The sequence below is a fragment of the Erythrolamprus reginae genome, chromosome 2 (genome assembly GCF_031021105.1).
Source record: "Erythrolamprus reginae isolate rEryReg1 chromosome 2, rEryReg1.hap1, whole genome shotgun sequence".
NCBI classification, from domain to species: domain Eukaryota; kingdom Metazoa; phylum Chordata; class Lepidosauria; order Squamata; family Dipsadidae; genus Erythrolamprus; species Erythrolamprus reginae.
This window is the reverse complement of record NC_091951.1, coordinates 92,519,036-92,536,662: the sequence shown is the minus strand read 5'-3', so window position 1 is coordinate 92,536,662 and position 17,627 is coordinate 92,519,036. Positions and strand designations below refer to the sequence as shown.

The window sequence follows — 17,627 nt, the reverse complement described above, 5'->3', positions numbered from 1 at the left end:
AAGAATAGCTGGTGCTGGGAGAAAAGTTCTTAGGTTTATGGCTTCTTGAATGAATTTAGACTTCTATGGAACAAACAGGAAAACTCCTAGATGCAAAATATCAAGATGATGAATTAAGCTCTAAAAGGCAAGATTCCAAGACTTTAGTTTCTTGACTATTCTAGCTAATATGTCTAGACAGAAAGCTGTCTCAACATTTTCCCACATTTCCTCATTTAATTTAATTTATATGGCGCCCAAACCCATGGGATTCAGGGCAGCTATGTGGAGCTTACATATTGCTGGGTTAAAGTAGAAAATACTATAGTTACGAACTTTAAATGAAGTATAGACTATTAACTAGTAAGATTTACAAGTATAAAAGTAATTGTGGCTGAGTTTTTTTTCTCAATACAGTGATACCTCTACTTAAGAACGCCTCTAATTAAGAAATTTTCTAGATAAGAACCAGGTGTTCAAGATTTTTTTTGCCTCTTCTTAAGAACCATTTTCTACTTAAGAACCCAAGTCTGGAAAAATTTCCCAAGGAAATTTGAGAGCGTCACGAAGGCCCAGCCAGTTTTCTGCCATTCCCCCTGGGTTTCTCTCTCTGGCGCAGTGTATGGGAGGCAGCCTCGCGCCGAGTGTATGGGAGGCGCATGCTCCTCCTCGCCACCTCAGAGTCCCCCTCTCTCTTTTTTTTTAAGTCTTAAAGTTTTGGATTTTTTTGATTCCCGTCACTTCACCTTCTTCCTTCGGCAGCGATTGTCCCCCTCCTCTTCTTCTTCCTCCTCCTCCTCCCATCCAAATTCCGAGCTTTTATTTCTTTCCTAATGTATTTGCAGGCATTATTTGCTTTTACATTGATTCCTATGGAAAAAATTGTTTCTACTTACAAACTTTTCTACTTAAGAACCTGGTCATGGAACAAATTAAGTTCTTAAGTAGAGGTACATTCATTTCATCTTGCTAAAACTACATTCATTTCATATTCCTTTTTACCTCCAAATCAGTAGAGTTATTGTGAAAATACTTTAATTCCTTACTGACTGAAGAAGTTAAAAATAATTAATGTGTATATTCCTGAAGACAGCCACGGGTCTCCTGAGCTTTTCTCATAATATTTTTTTATTTCATATTTCACACTCTGTTGTATTGAAATCCATTTATATGTGGGAATTGACTTCTGACAACATGGAAAATGCATTGATTGGGTGCAAAAAAAAGGATTGCTTAATTTCTGAGATGAGTCTCTTTCACCACATTGTATAAATCTCTGCTAGTCTTTCTTACACTTTAACCACCCACTTCTTTTAATGTATTTTTATGCATTCATTTTAACATTTAAGCAGCAACCTAAAATAGTTTAATTCTTCCAACCTTAAATTGGATTAGAATTGGATTATTGAACTGGGACGCCATATTGGTCGAGCTCAGAGAAGTATTTGGACAGCTGTGGGCCTATCTTAATGTCTGGCTAGACAATATCTTTGCAGGAAAATAATTCAGAATAGATACAGCTATATTGGGCACTAGGTGTTCTATTTTTTCCTGAAATTTGGGGATAGGATTGTTATATTTCCTAATTTTTAAACTGGTGTTAAGCTTCTTACTGGAGTCTCCATGTATCTTTATCAATTGCTGTTAGAGAAGACACTGAATCCCAAAATCCATGTGTAGCTTTGAAGAATGTTACACAGCAATCTAATAATAGAAATAGGGAGATTGTATGGTGGAATAGGTCATTGTTTTTCTTCTCCCCTCTTCCACTAGGAGGGAATTAACTCAGCCTATATCAATAGTCAGGGCTGTTTGGGAAGTACTGGGGGTGGGGTAAAGGAGAGTCTTGTGTCACTTTTCCAATGCCATATTTCAACTCTCAGGAAAGTCTGATGGAAAGTCTTGCAAACGTTTCTCCTACAAATTTGGACATTTCCAGCATCTTGCCCACAAGGACTCATTCCCTACCAGTAAGGCAGTGGTGGGTTGTAAATGATTTTGCTTCTGGTTCACTTGTACAATGCTTCTATGCATGTGCAAAAGCATCCTGGGCAGATGGGCGGAGCCTCCCGCTGCTGGCGCTACCGGTGCTAAGAATTGGTCTGAACCGAGAGCAACCCACCACTGCAGTGGAAGTGCACGTCCACTGCCTCCCAGAACGTTTTCAGCTCAGGAGATCCAGAATCCCTTTCTTAGTTGGTTCCTCTATAATGCCTCTTAGCCAAGTCTACCACAAGTTTGCTCTTTTCTAGGAAAAGAAAAAAAGACATTAAAAATAATTTAATAATTATTAATAATAATAAATTTAATTTTATGCCACCCCTCTCCGAAGACTCAGGGCACAACAACAGTGAACAATATATGACAAATCCAATAATTTAAAAAACTCTGTCTAAAAACCCTTATCATTAAAAATAACCATACAGCCCAATCATACCATACATAAATCTTATTAGCAAGGGGATACATCAGTTACCCCATGCCTGGCAACATAGGTGGGTTTTCAGAGACTTACAGAAGGCGAGGAGGGTGGGGGCAGTTCTAATCTCAGGGGGGAGTTGATTCCAGAGGGCCGGGGCCGCCACAGAGAAGGCTCTTCCCCTGGGTCCCGCCAGACGACATTGTTCAGTCAATGGGATCCGGAGATGGCTGACTCTGTGCGACCTAATCGGCCGCTGGGATTCGTGCAGCAGAAGACAGTCCTGAAGGTATTGTTAGAATCATTAGAAAAATGTTAGAATAGCCTTTCCTTTGGGGCAAGCACAGGGCTGTGCCAATGTGGCTCCAATCCCAGAGCTTCCTGCAAATATCTTAAGCCCCCCATACCTATGACACAGTTTGTTCTCATTTCAAATGGGCCTAAAAGCATTTTGAGATACAAGGAAGCTCCATACCTTGTTCAATGATCATGGTAGGGAAACGTCTTTCAAGCTGCCCAAAGATTATAGTTATTGTTGGGATTGGACTTTACGTGAACATTTCTTCACAAAGTGGACCAGTGGATTATTACACCCGGATAGTTAAAGTGCCCGTAGATCCATCCCTGGTTTTTTTTTAATGTCCTTGCTTTATGCTTCAGGTTGCTGGACTGGTTTGCTTCTTTCTTTTCTCCTTTACAGGTTCAGACCACAACAATGTGCATCTCAGTTAGCCTAAGTGGCACAGTAGTTCTTGGCTGCCTCTTTACCCCCAAGCTGCATATCATTCTGTTCCAGCCCCAGAAAAACGTCACCAGCCATCGTGTTTCCACCAACCGATTCAGTGTGACAGCTGCAGGCTCCAGCCACTCCCAGGGTGAGTGTGAGAGAGAGTCCTTACAAGCAATGATCCCCACCTTATATTTATCTACAGTTTGACTGACAGCAAATATTTTCTTTACTCTGTGTACTCAGTGGATAAATCGATCTATAGCAGCAACATATTCTGACTGTTGTATGGCTGGATTGTCTTTAATCTACCATGTCTTAAATATCTGGGGGTTCATGTACAGTAGATGTTAGCATAGAGCAAAGCAACAAGTTGTTGGTTTTATCACCCATGGCTACATTTACACATAATGCAAAACTATAAATCTAGCAGGATGAAGACAAGTTGCAGTACTTATACCTCTCCTCTGCAGAAGGATTTTATTTTATTTATTTCAATTTTGACAACCACCAGGTCTTGAACTCTGATGAACTAAGGCTTAAGTGTGCTCAGTGGGAACCTGGAAATCATAGTTCAAAAGGTTTTCACTAATTGTAGTTAGATTAATCATAGTTTTGGATTTGGGCATAATGTGATGGAGACAAAATTATAATCTGCAGTTTATGCCAGTTTAAATAGTCAATATAACAACATAATCAGCCACCATATCAACTAATCAGCCTCTTCCCACACTGACACTAAACAACACCAGTTCAATTGGAGTAACACAAAAATCATTGGTCACTCTACCACCAGCTATGCTCATGAGTTCATCAAAGCCTGGCACTTCGATCAACAGACACACTGACCTACAACCAGCCTACGAACCCCTGAGAATCCAAATCAACTGCACAGCAAACCAGAGACAGGACTGGCCTCCAATCAACCCACCCAACTCCCTCCACCAGCAGTTCACTTCCCAATGACCCTGATCTGATGTAACCTCCCTATCACAAGACCCATCACAAGACTCTCACTGATGACTCACATCCGACCTATCACAAGACCCATCACAAGACCCTTGCTTGACACACACACACACACTTGAAACCCTTATAAATAAAAGAACACTGACACAGAAATCCCTTGAATTCCACTGAAGATGTTACCTTGCCTGGTAACAAAATGTTCAGAAACCAACCCACAAGCTCGGAAAATAAACCTCCACCCTCAGTATTAGCCAATGTTGCTAAGGAGGTTTGTTAAATGTCTTACCTGATAAAGTGATTCTATTTTCCCACAAACTGGGAAACTTTCTTTGTATTTGAATATCATATAACAATTAATATACTGTATGATTTATATAAAACATAACCATTATAGAAAAAGTCTGAAAACAATCAGGTATAGAGACAGTATATGAAGAAGGGTATATGAAATGTGAAGAAGATAAAACTAAATATGGCTTTCAAAACAACACTTTCTTAGATAAGATTCTTTTAGGCCCCAACAAAAAAATAATTTCCAAAATATATAACTTTCTACTCACTTACAATATGGCTGATGAAGAAGTGAAAGGAAATATCTTGGTGCCAAAATTTTGGATATTCCATAAACATAGCAGAATGGGAAAAAATTTGGAACACAAACTACAAATTAACACTAGCAACATCATACAAGGAAAACTTATATAAAATGTTTTACCGTTGGCACCTTCCCCCGGCACAACTCAACAAAATGTATCCAAATATTTCACCACTATATTGGGAATGCAAAAGGGAAACAGGGACCTACTATCACCTATGGTGGACTTGCCCAGTTGCTAAAAAAATTTGGCGCAAAATCAAAAGCTATCTAGAGTAAATTGTGGCACAGACAATCCTTTTAAAACCTGAACTTTTCCTTCTTGGTATTGCAAAGCAGAAATTTAAAAATGATGACAAATACTTAATCCTCCATATTATAAAGGCAGCAAGATTGCTATATGCGCAAAATTGGAAAACAGAAACAGCCCCCACAACTTTAAGCTTCATAATTAAGGACCTTGAATGTGCAGAAATGACCAAAATGATTTTGGAATTACAGGAAAAAGATAAATCCGAATTTTACAAAATATGGAAAAATTGATACAAATGGCTCAAACAGAAAAAAATACATTAAAAAACCTAAAGGAAAAGTAAAACGAGATACTCCTTCCCTTTGTACCCAAATAAAATGAAAATATAGAAACACTGCACTATAAGTCTATGGAACATAAAACCCCTAAAAACAAATTTGTACCTTCTTCATAAATATCCAAAATGAATACAATATAGTATACAGAATTAAAGAAAATAAACACACAATTCCACATATTAGATACGAATACTTAATATTAAGTTGTTTGATAGTGATAGTCAACAATATGGTTGACAAATTATGTCTTTTATACAACAAATAAATATATGTATGTAGTGAAAGAAAATATTAACTGATGATAAGCAAATAACTATCTATGTGCATATATTGAACATCAAAAAGAAAGGTGAAGAAGGAGGATCTGTGACATTGTTTTTTCTTAATCAAAACCAAACAAACAGCTAAGCTAAAACCATCAGCTAATGGTGTTAATTTTGTGTCACCATCTTGTCCTCTCTTGAGTCACTATTCTTGGCTCTTCTCTGAATGTGAAATCGTGTCATAAGATTTCACAGAGCAATTGATCTGTGAAAATAATCACCAAAAAAAGAAACGACACAAAGATGATAGCTAGTATTTTGTCACAGGATTTGTCTTGTCTGCTTCTGGACATAAACTGCAGAACCATCTTTGTAAGCCATTTGAATTCAGCAGTGAAGGCCATTTATTTATTTATTGTGTTATCTACAGCAGTGCTGGCTGGGGAATTCTGGGAATTGAAGTCCAAATATCTTCAAGTTGCCAAGGTTGGGAAACACTGTTCTACAGTAACTTGTTTTCCCAGTAAATATGTCTTGGTAAAATAATTAAATCAAGACTCTTTTCAGATATAGAATGAAAATATAAAGAGAGAGTAACAGTAGCCTGCACTGTGAGAAATGAACTTTTGGTTGTGCCATTGGGCCGTTTTTCACCTTCCCCAGGCTTCAAGAGACTTCCCTGAAGCCTGGGGAGTGTGAAAACGAAAGAAAAGAAGCCCAAAAATCAGCTGGTCAATGTGCATATGTTGACATAGGGCTGCGTTTTGCATGCTTTCTAATATGGCTCCGTCTGCCACCTGTGGCACGTGTGCCATAGGTTCACCATCATGAGCCTAGGATCTTGTAGGCATCTTTGCGGTATGGAGGAAGTTCCAAGCAAGGTAGGTTATGCCCCCCCCCCAAAAAAATATATTGGTGTCAAGTCCAGTAAATTTCCAAATATTTGGAGAATCTCTATGGCTTCAAGAGCCCTGATTCCTATTGGTATTAAAACTGACCTTTTCTTCCAAACCTTTTCAAACTGCAATTTGCAAATCATGTATTTTGTTACTATGTGGTTTTTTGTCGATTGAACTACTGGCTGATATTGCTACATCCATGAATCACTTTTTTCTCTCTCTTCAATAATAATAATAATGTATAATCTGATTATGTTTCCAATGTCTATAGTTTGCATTTTAAAACCCTACCATTATTAGATGAGTATAGCATCTGGAGTTTTCAAGATGTTCACATGTCTTCTCCAACAGCATCTCACTAATTTGGCACTGCTGGTCTCATTCTTTGCCTTTGCCTTCATCATCTCAGGGTGAAATCCAGCAGGTTCTGGAGAACTGGTAGCAGAAATTTTGTGTAGTTCAGAGAACTGGCAAATACCACTTCTGGCTGGCCCCAGAGTGGGGTGGGAATGAAGATTTTGCAAAACCCTCCCCCCCCCCCGGAGTGGGGAGGGAGTGGGGAGGGATTTTGTAGTATTCTTTCTTTGCCACGCCCACCAAGCAACACCACACCCATAGAACTAGTAGTAAAAAAAATTGAATTTCACTACTGCTTCATCTGCATGAAAAAGCACCATCATCCAATCAAGCTGTTGAACAGAAGAATTTGGGGGGGGGGGGTGTAGATAAATATCAGGCTGCTCAAGAGTTTCTCAAGGGAAAAGATAACAGAACATGCCAGGAGGCAAGAGACAGCTTAGTGACCTCAGCTCTTTATTGGTCACAGCTAGCAAACATCAGCGAGGCCCTAGTATAATAGACAGGAGTTTAAATAGGGAGACCTTTAAATCAGGAGCCAATCAGATTTTACCTGCTTGAGTTCCTGGTCAGACTGGAGTGAAAACTTCTCAGCTTCTCAGAACATAACACCAGCTGTCATTTTATAAATCAAACTAGCTGATAGATCAGTATGTAAGAAAATGTACTGGGTGAAATTTCTAGCTTTTTTGAAAATAGTGATTAATGAAAAGACCAGTTTTATTCCGTTCCCCATTTTAAAGTTTGCTTCAAGCAATTTCTACTCCTTCTCCTTGATTATTTCACATTTTATGTGCTTTGACAGATTTCTCCAAATATACTGGCAATTTAGCTGGATGTAATGTTTTTCATTTGAACAGTTTGCCTACCGTGAACTCCTTTATCAGTGGAGAAGGGGACTTGTGAATGGTGATGTTTGACACATTGTTAAGCCTGAGATTCTTAATTACCATCCTTTGAAATCTTTTCCCAATTTGTGTCTTCCAGGGTCAACTTCTCAATATGTCCCAACAGTCTGCAATGGCCGCGAAGTGGTGGATTCTACGACCTCCTCCTTGTGAACACTTGTGCTTGGTGACCATGAGTATTTGTAGCCGTTGTGCTCATCTCCTACAAACAAATGCCTTTTTTGTTTCCCACTGGGCCTTTTCTTTCCTTAAAAGATAACAACAGCAACTAGTTTCCAAGTTCACCTGTTGGACATTTTTTTTCAAGGCAAAGGAATAGGGACACAAGACATGTGATCAAAGTTTTATTTTCAAAGACAAAGACCAATGCAGAGAGGCAGGAATATTTCAGCTTAGTGTGGGGAGGGTTTTTTTTTCTTTAAAAAAAGTAATCTAGTGCCTCCATAGTGTAGGACACATAAAAGACTGGTTCAAATATACAGTCTGGGTTACAAGACAATGATCTAAACTAACATTTTCTGTTTGCATTCCTTTTCATCTTTTTCTCTGTTAGACTTCAAATTATGAAGTAACCAAGGAAAATTTGGCACAGTGCAAGAGATGGAAGAGATCTTATATTTAAAAACCTGAAGACTCTGGCATCTTAACTGCATTGGACCAAATTGTTATATTCTTCAGTTTGTTTTACAAACTTAGCATTCAGTGAGAGCTTTCTTTGATAAACAAACCTATGACATAATCTACAAAGAAAAGTAAATGCACAAATGGAATTTAATACACAGAACCCGGAAGAAAAGCACTCCAATTGAATTACAGTATTTTGAAAACAATACAGAAGATGCACACTGAAATCTTCTTTGATGGTTAGGTAGTACTGTTGGCAATAATAGCGGAATAAGCAAAGAATTCGTTGTACAGACTAATTAAAAGGTGCCTGAAAATGTCCATGATGATTCAGGACTATAGACATTTATTCAGAGGGGATTCTGATCTCCAGACCTTCCTCTCTTGTATGAAGAGGAAGACCTTGATCTTGTTACTTGAATTATACAGTAGTTATTGAGAGATATAGTGCCAGTATAAGCCCAATAGTTTGTGACCTAATAATTCATAGGCATTCAATTATGGTGAAATGTAGGATCTTAAGCAAGCAAGAGTTTATCCAAGCTACTTAGTAAGAGGACAAAATGCTACTGCACCCAGATGGAAAAAATGAGAACATTCTTCTAGCGTGGAAAATATTTCTTCTCCTTACCTTCTATCTAGTTTCACAAATATTGTCGGCTGCCTTATAGCCGTTGCTATTCCACAGCTGTCGGCTAAAGTTCTTTGCTCTTAGAACTAGGATGGCAATCATTTCTGTTGGTTTCTAAAGGGATGCACAGAACTTCTGGTATCCAAAGGAAGAGGCAACACGTTATAAAGGAACTTTAGTACTTGCTTTGGGCCAGGAACAAATCTGGGGAAAAATGTCAAACTTCTCTTTCGGAAGACTCTTGCACCTGTCTCTACATGTAGCCTGCTCTCGGCAACAACTTTATTATAGCACAATTATTTCTTCTTTTAAGCTGCCAGTGTTGCCAGTGAGCTAAATTACTTAACAGCACATTTTTTTCTCCATGGAAAAGTCTGCCCAGCCTCCATCTGTCTTCTCTGCTTTTGTTGCTATATCCCTGCTCGTAGAGTTGCCTTTTCAAATCTGTCAGATGCATCAAGGGACAATGTTATGTGGGTAGTGAGAAACTGGGTGCTCCAGTTAGTGTCACTCTTTGGAGGATCTGCCAGTATCTATCATTCTTAAGCACCAAAAGGCTTCCTTGAAAGAGCCACCAAACACCATCACAAACTCTTCCTAATTGTAAAGTGGGGGGGAGTTCATCTCTCAAAGATTCCATTTGTCATCTCTGGGCCAATTTATCTACTTTGGAAATGCTGCTGAAGGGTTTGAAGGGAAACCCTTTACGCCCAAGTATATATGGTGCTGAATATTTTGGTGCAAACCACTTCATCAGTTACAATTTACGCCAAGAACCATCTGTGAGTGGCTGTTGAGTTAACATAGAATGTTAAGACTAAAAATGTCTTTTGCTAATTTATGCCTTGGTGTTTTGTACAAAGCCAATTGATTAGACCGTTCAGTTAACCATAGTTGGTATCTTTGTGCAAGCATAGCCATGATTTATTCTAAGCTGCTCCTGTACCGTTGGTTAATGGACACATTTTACACCATACTGCCTAGGAGAGGCACTAAATCCTTCATCGTGGCTCGTGAAACCTTCAAGAACTCACTGTCAACACAGGAAAAGCTTTGGGCTATCCAAAGTTGGAGGCTGAGGCAAAAACATCTTCAACAAACTTTCATTGAGGCCAGCACAAAGGAAAGAGCAGTGGTTTATAAGTGGGATGTTGGTTTGAGTGTGAGAGAAAAAGAAGCCTTTGTTCAGGCAGCTGCTTACAGGGAAGAAATCTCAACTGCAGACTGCTCTTCAGTCTTCAGTGCTTCTGGCAAAATTACAATGCAAATGAAATTCTTTGCTAGATTGGGAAAAACAGTCTGTGCTCATCCAGATTTTGAGGAACTCTTGCTCACGTGGAAGACTTTCACAAACTTTCCAGAATGGGAAAAGATCACATTGTTAGCAGCATACTATCCTGCTGTTAGTATGTTATGTTAGCAGCAGATTGAAATATGTTTTTGCACAATCTATAGAAATCTGGCACTTGTGCTTTATAAAAGGGGTAAATGGTTTTTCCAAGAAAGCTTTGTAGTGTGCCAAATCCAAGTGAAATCACAATGGCAGAATAATTTCCTTCATTACTTTGGGCAAGGATAAATTGGAGGCTTCTGCCACCCCAGTATCTATGGTTTCGACTTGGGCTTCTTTAATAAGATTTAAAGAATTAAACATCACAATGCTCGCTCTGTTTTAAGAAAATACTAACCCTCATCTTAAAGTAGCACAAAAAAAGAAGAAGCTATTTCTCCCTTTGTGTGCTTTGGTGGTTTATTGCACGCCACTGTTAATTCTGATGCTCGACAATCATTTGGGATGGAGCTTATATTTGTGAAAGGTTTGAACATCCATTTCCTGGCAGCTGAAGAAAATGAATTCTCGTATTTCTCTATCTCACTAAAAAAATATATGCTATTATGTCAGTATGTTCTTAAATTTGTTCAGGAGTAAAGTGTATCAAAGGAATGTGGAAGGAATTTGAAGGCTTGGCCACCAGGGAAGCTAACATAAATATGAAAAGCACAATTTTACTTCTCTGTTTATAAAACCACCATACTTATTGTGTGCCACAAGGCTACTAGAATAGTAGCAATGATTAATGTAAGCCTTACGCATGGTCTGGAATGAGCAGTTCTCCCTGCAGCTCACAGGTGGAGTGAGGTAGGGAGGTAGAACTACCTCACAACCAGGAAGACTAGCTTTTCCAATATCATTTTAAAAAGCACGTACTGTACTTTGAATTTTAAACCGATCCAAAAACTGAACTATATTTTCCATTTCTCAAATGTTCCCCAGGTGAACTGCCTGTGGGGATTCATCTGAAGAATAGCCCCCAAAATGATAAAAACAGCTTCTTGGGTATCTAAAAGTATTATAAGGTTGAAACAGTTTTCAGTGTTATCAATGTCAGTGTTGGAACTAGGCAATACAGGGATGATGAATTATCATAATTGGGGTTTAGGTATAAAACAATATGGTTTTAATGCCTCTTTTTCATTGATCAGCTACAAATATAGTATGCCAATACTAGATTTCCTCTGCAAGTAAATGATTCTGTGAAGAATTTCTACTATCACAGGGATGTGCTTCATCTGCCGGTGACAGCAACATGGCTGGGCTGCTTAGGTGCTGCTTAGCATGAGATAATAACAAGCAAACATTTCCGCCTCTTTGAAAAAAATGGGGTTGCCAAGGGTGCCCCATTAATGCCTTAGGGCTGCTACTTGGGTACTCCTCTTTCTGAGTCAGTGGGTGGTATGTCACTACACTCTTATTCAGCAGGCAACTCCAGATTCACTGAAACAAGCAAGAGAGAATTATAATTCTGGATATTGTATAATACTTCCAATTGTATTGAAAGTTCTGTGTTAGCAAAAACTTCAGAAGAGAAGGATTTAGGGGTAGTGATTTCTGACAGTCTCAAAATGGGTGAGCAGTGTGGTCGGGCGGTAGGAAAATCAAGTAGGATGCTTGGCTGCATAGGTAGAGGTATAACAAGCAGGAAGAGGGAGATTGTGATCCCGCTGTATGTACAGCACTGGTGAGACCACATTTGGAATCCTGTGTTCAGTTCTGGAGACCTCACCTACAAAAAGATATGGATAAAATTGAACGGGTCCAAAGATAGGCTACAAAAATGGTGGAAGGTCTTAAGCATAAAACTTATCAGGAAAGATTTAATGAACTCAATCTGTATAGTTTGGAGGACAGAAGGAAAAGAGGGGACACGATCGAAACATTTAAATATGTTAAAGGGTTAAATAAAGTTCAGGATGGAAGTGTTTTTAATAGGAAAGTGAACACAAGAACACATTCTGAGGTTAGTTGGGGGGAAGATCAGAAGATCAGTAGGGAGGAGGGGGTTCAGTAGGGAGGAGGGGGTCCAAAGATGGGCTACAAGAATGGTGGAAGGTCTTAAGCATAAAACAAACTTCCAGCAGGCGTGGTTGGTAAAGCCACAGTAACTGAATTTAAACATGCCAGGGATAAACATATATCCATCCTAAGATAAAATACAGGAAATAGTATAAGGGCAGACCAGATGGACAATGAGGTCTTTTTCTTCCGTCAATCTTCTATGTTTCTATGATATATGGTTTTCTGTTATAGGACTCTCTAGGAACAAACCGGGGCAAGTCTAGGAGAGGGTTGCCAAGTTGGTAACTGGTCTGAAAACCAATCCTAAGAAAAATAACTAAAGGATTTCAGTAGCAAGTAAGGAAGATAATTTTGACAAGCTAGGCCAGAGTCATTACCAAAGTGGCAAGGGATTAAAAAAAACATGGTTTAAGTCCAAAACAAGAAGGCACTATGTGTGTCAGCAATTCAGGCAGACCCTTTCATGAGTATAAGGGGTATGATGAAAAAGCAGTCAGACTTGCAAAATTCTGTTGCTATAGTCAATATTAATAAAAAGTAGTTTAGCTTTTTTGTGGAATTAATTTTTGGTTTGGTTTACAGAGTGTGGCTAGCAATCTGATAATATTTACCTTACAGCAAAGATGACTTTGCGGAGGTAGCTGTCTTCAAATAGCTGAAGAGTTATCACTGTTCCACTGTCCAGAGAGCAGGAGCAGAATCAGTGGAATAAACTACAAAGGAAGTAGGCTCAGGCTAAATCCTGGGAGGAATTGCCTGATGTTGCAACTTTTAGCCAGTGGAAAAGTCTGCCTAATGAAGTGATGAGTTCTTTCACTGAAGATGAAACCATCGTCATCTGTCAGAGTAGGGCAGAATTGGATTAAGTAACACCTGACATTCCTTTCAACCAGACCATTCTGTAATATCAATCCACTTGCAAGAAACATTAGCAGTTATTATACAAGGAATAAAATTGCGCCTTATAGAATCAACTTTTCTAGAACTTCCATGTTTCTCCATGGAGGAAAACATTTCCCTTAGCCTTATCTCTAACCAATCATATTAAAACTATTGATTAGAAAGAGAGACCTCTATGATTATGAAAGAAAAAGAACATCCTTAGATTAGCAGTTTCTTGGGTGATTAAATCGTCTGGGGAAGATTGATACTATAGGAGTTTCATTTGAGTCATAATCAGTACAGCAGTTTAGTGGTGTTGCTGTTACCATACTAATGGATGGCACCTTCCTTCTTGCCCTTTTAAAGTTGAGTCACACACAGAGCTTGGCTCAAAAGGACAAGACAGGCATGTCCATGTTGGTTTATTGGCTTGCCCATACCTTCTTTTGCAATATTGTCTCCATTTCTCAAACTAGTCTATAGCTCTAGTATCCTGATTCTCTCCCACCCAAAAACTAACCTGGTCTGACACATCTTAACTTTTTCAAGAACAGCCCAGTTTGGCTAAGTGTTTTACGTGCTATGACTGTGAACTCATTTCTTTAACGGTAAGCCAAAATATCCATTATATAATGAAGAACAGCCTACACATTACTAAATTAAGTGAACATTTTTCATATGCTAGGAAAAATGTGTTTCTTGGATTTGGGAAATACTATATTCCTGATAAACACATATGAAAAAAAGGCAATAAAACCAAACTAAGATGACATGGAAACCTGAATGGAAAATTCTAAATGTAGCAATTGGGATAGCTATTCCACCTGCAAACCTGACAAGGTAAACACGCTAGCCTGGGGAAAGAATAAAAAACAGCTATTAATGTCCCTTAGCATCATAGCATGATTCAAGTAGATATTATAATCTGAAGGATAAGGCCTGTAGTTTTAGTAAATAGAGAAAGTAGAATAGCTTTAACTGTGTACTGCAAATCTCAGTGTGGAAGTTTCAAAACTTAGCTGAAGGACTCTTACTTTTCCATCACTTGTAATTGTCTATTTCAGCTGAACACTATTTTGTATTCAGTAAAAGGCAGTAAAATGTGTGGTAGAAAATCCCTAAGCTGCTAATTCCTCTATGACAGCCAGGGTAACAGTGGTCCTGCTGCAATATATTTGTATTATTACTTGTATAGGTAAAATGCAAGGGAGGGGGATGTGAATTTAGGTATTTAGCCACTCTCACCTGAAAGGTGTCAGATGGTTGAACAATGATTGAACTGTCATAAGAGACTTGTTGACCTATATATTACCTAGATATCAACTGATTACCCTAAGTCAAACTTAGCCTTTGAGTTTAATTGGCAAGATAGTTATGAAGATTTTAAAAAACGGAGCAGGGCAACTCCCTTGTGGAAGATATCTAAAGTAAACATTTATGATAAAATATACAAATCTCAAACTATGTCATTCAAACCAATCACTTCTGTCATTTATCAAATTTTAATTTCTCTCTCCCACAAGGGAGATACTGTATATCCTGAGTGCCCTGCTCCATATTTTTATATTCATAACCGTCTTGTAAATTAAACTCAGACTAAGATTGACTCAAGGTAACCAATTGATATCTGAGTTGATTTGAACCAATGCTCCCTGATAGTTCAAGTAGGGCTCAATCTCCCCAATTTTATACGCGGGACTACACTCACAATCATCCACACCATCAGGGCCAATATAGCCTCGCTAAAGATGGGAAATGCAGTCAACACATCTGAATGGGACCAATAATTAAAGGGATGTTTTCACCAAAAGATAGAATTGTTTGCAGAATATGGGAACGATAAGAATGAAAAAGTGCTCCTGTACAAAACAATAACAAAAGAGAATGTAAGTATTATCTAAATTTTAAAAAGTATTATTGTGATGTATATTGTTTAAAAAACCAGAATTTAAAGTAGACTTTTTGTGATCCAGTTTGTGATTTTTTTGTAATTTATGTAAATAAAGTGCTTTTTTTTATTACTGAAGTCTTGAGAATCATGAGGTTCTTACACAGGGTTGCCAGACTTACAGCAAAAGGAGGACATGCCTTCCTTTTTGCTCCCATGTCAACTCTCCAAAAGTCATAGCCTTAAAATCAAATATTGGCCAGGCATCTCTTTACCAAGTGGGACCGTTTACAAGCTCATTGCTTTGTGAGCTTAATCGCAAATTGTTCAATACCATATCTGGTTCCTTGCCTGCTGTCTGAAATTGACAAGACCGTAATTGACTATATCTCCAAAGTTTTTTTTCCCTAAGTAGCTTTAGCACATTGCTGAGACTGAAAATCGGTCTTTCTCTTTTGTTGTTTATTTTATTTAAAACATTTATGTAGCCAATTGTCTTATACTACAGTGTTTCCCAACCTTTTTGGAGCCGCGGCACATTTTTCATATTTTCAACATCCTGGGGAACATTGGGGGGGGGGGGGGGGCGCTAAAAAAAGTTTGGACAAAAAAAATCTCTCTTCCTCCCTTTCACTCTATTTCTCTCTCCCTCCCTCTTTCTCTCTCTTCCTTCCTCTCTCCATCCCTTTCTTTCTTCCTTCCTCTTTCTGTCTCCTCCTTCCTCTCATCTATCTTTCCTTCCTCTCCCTCCCTTTCTCTCCCTGTCTATCCTTTCTATCTCTCACCCCTTCTCCCTTTCATTCCCTTTCTCTCCCTCCCTTTCTCTCATTCCTTTCTCTCCCTCTTTCCTTTCTATCTTTCTTTTTCTCCCTCCTTCATATCTTCTTTCTCTCCCCCCTTCCTCCCTCTTTCCTTTCTCCCCCTCCCTTTCTCTTCCTTTTTCTCTATCCTTTCTACTTCTTACTCTTTCTTTCTCTCCCTCCTTCATTCAATTTTCTCTCCCTCCCTTTCTCTCTCTTTCCTTTCTCTCCCTCCCTTGTTCTCCCCTGGGGCTGCCTGTGCCTGCCCTGCACCACCCAACATGGACAGACAGCCCCCGGTCGTTGGTTCGTCGCCCCCCCACACACACGGAGGGAGATCAGGCTGGCGAGGGCGGTAGATCTGCGTCCCCAGTCACTGGAGGGAGATCGGGCTGGCGGGGGCGGCGAATCCACCTCCCCAGCAGGGTGGAGGGAGATCGGGCTGGCGAGGGCGGTGGATCCGTGTCCCCAGCCGCGCGGAGGGAAATCGGGCAGGCGGGCGGGTGGCCGCGGCTCCCTGCGCGCCCCTGGAAAAGGGTGCGCGGGGGCCATTTTGGGGTGCGCTGGCGCAGGCGTGCGCAGCCTACAGGGAACGGTGCCCGGGGCCGCTGCAGCCGGCAGCCTGTTTCCGCTGCCATTGCCCTCCCGCCGGGCCCCAAAGGACACTTGCCGCCGAAGCCAGGGAAGCTCCAGCTGGGCGGGGCACTGCCGGTGCCTCCGACCTCCCGGTTCCTGCTCGATGCCGCGGTTTCTGGCGCCCTCCTGCTGGGCCCCAAAGAAGGAAGGCGGGAAAAAGGCGCGAAGAATGAAGCTCTCCTTCTTCCTGCCTTCCTTCTTTGGGGCCCAGCAGGAGAGCGCCAGAAACCACGGCATCGGGCAGGAGCCGGGAGGTCGGAGGCACCGGCAGCGCCCCGCCCAGCTGGAGCTTCCCTAGCTTCGCGGCACACGTGGCCGTGTCTCGCGGCACACTAGTGTGCTGCGGCACACCGGTTGGGAAACGCTGTTATACTGAACTTTATGTGGCTCTCAGTCAATTAAAACAGCAACAATAAAACAAAACATGTATTAAAATTGCAAACATTGAAAATCTGGCACCAAATATAAATTTCCACATGCAGAGCATTGTTAAATCTTCTCGTCCACTTCACCCTATCTCAGCACTTTGGGTGAGATAGACCATTGGCCTAGATATCAACTTAAGCCAGGGCTTAAGTGTTTTCCTAGAGGCCTGCTGAAGGGGTCAAGCCAAGCGGAAGAGCTTAGGTGAGAGATTTTTAATGTTTGTGGTTTTAATAGATATATATATGTATTATTGATATTGTTTTAATTGTTGATTGGAAGCTTCTCCGAGTTCAATATAAGATAGGAAGCTATGTAAATGTTTTAAATAAAACAAGCAAAAGACTGGTTCTAATGCAGGAAAAAGTAATTTCATATACAGTACATGTACTGTAGGTCTAAGTACATTTTTTGTGCCTTTTCACTGTAATTATTGTTGAAGGTGCTAAAAAAGTTAAAACAGTGTGTCCTCCCCCCCCCTTTTTTTTCTTTTGTGTTGTCCTTTCTAATCACCCATGGCAGTCATCAAACACATTTTTTTTACTTCAGGGCTGAAGGAAATTTAAGTCCTAGTGAACAACTTTTTCTTCTAATAAAATGCATATCAGTGTATTGTTAATTCCCACATAGAGAATATGGAGATCATAAACTACCATGTATTGTCAGAACAGATCTGAA

General features: G+C 39.8%; 1 protein-coding gene across 1 annotated transcript in view; it reads left to right on the top strand.

Annotated features, from left to right (window-relative positions):
- The window catches only part of GRM2 (glutamate metabotropic receptor 2), a 57,735-nt gene extending 49,875 nt beyond the window's left edge, over positions 1-7,860 (top strand). Inside the window, exons 4-5 of the mRNA XM_070735797.1 lie at positions 3,099-3,273; positions 7,787-7,860. Coding sequence (XP_070591898.1) covers positions 3,099-3,273; positions 7,787-7,860 — 249 coding nt within the window. The remainder of the gene's footprint in view (positions 1-3,098; positions 3,274-7,786) is intronic.
- The last annotated feature ends 9,767 nt before the right edge of the window (positions 7,861-17,627 follow it).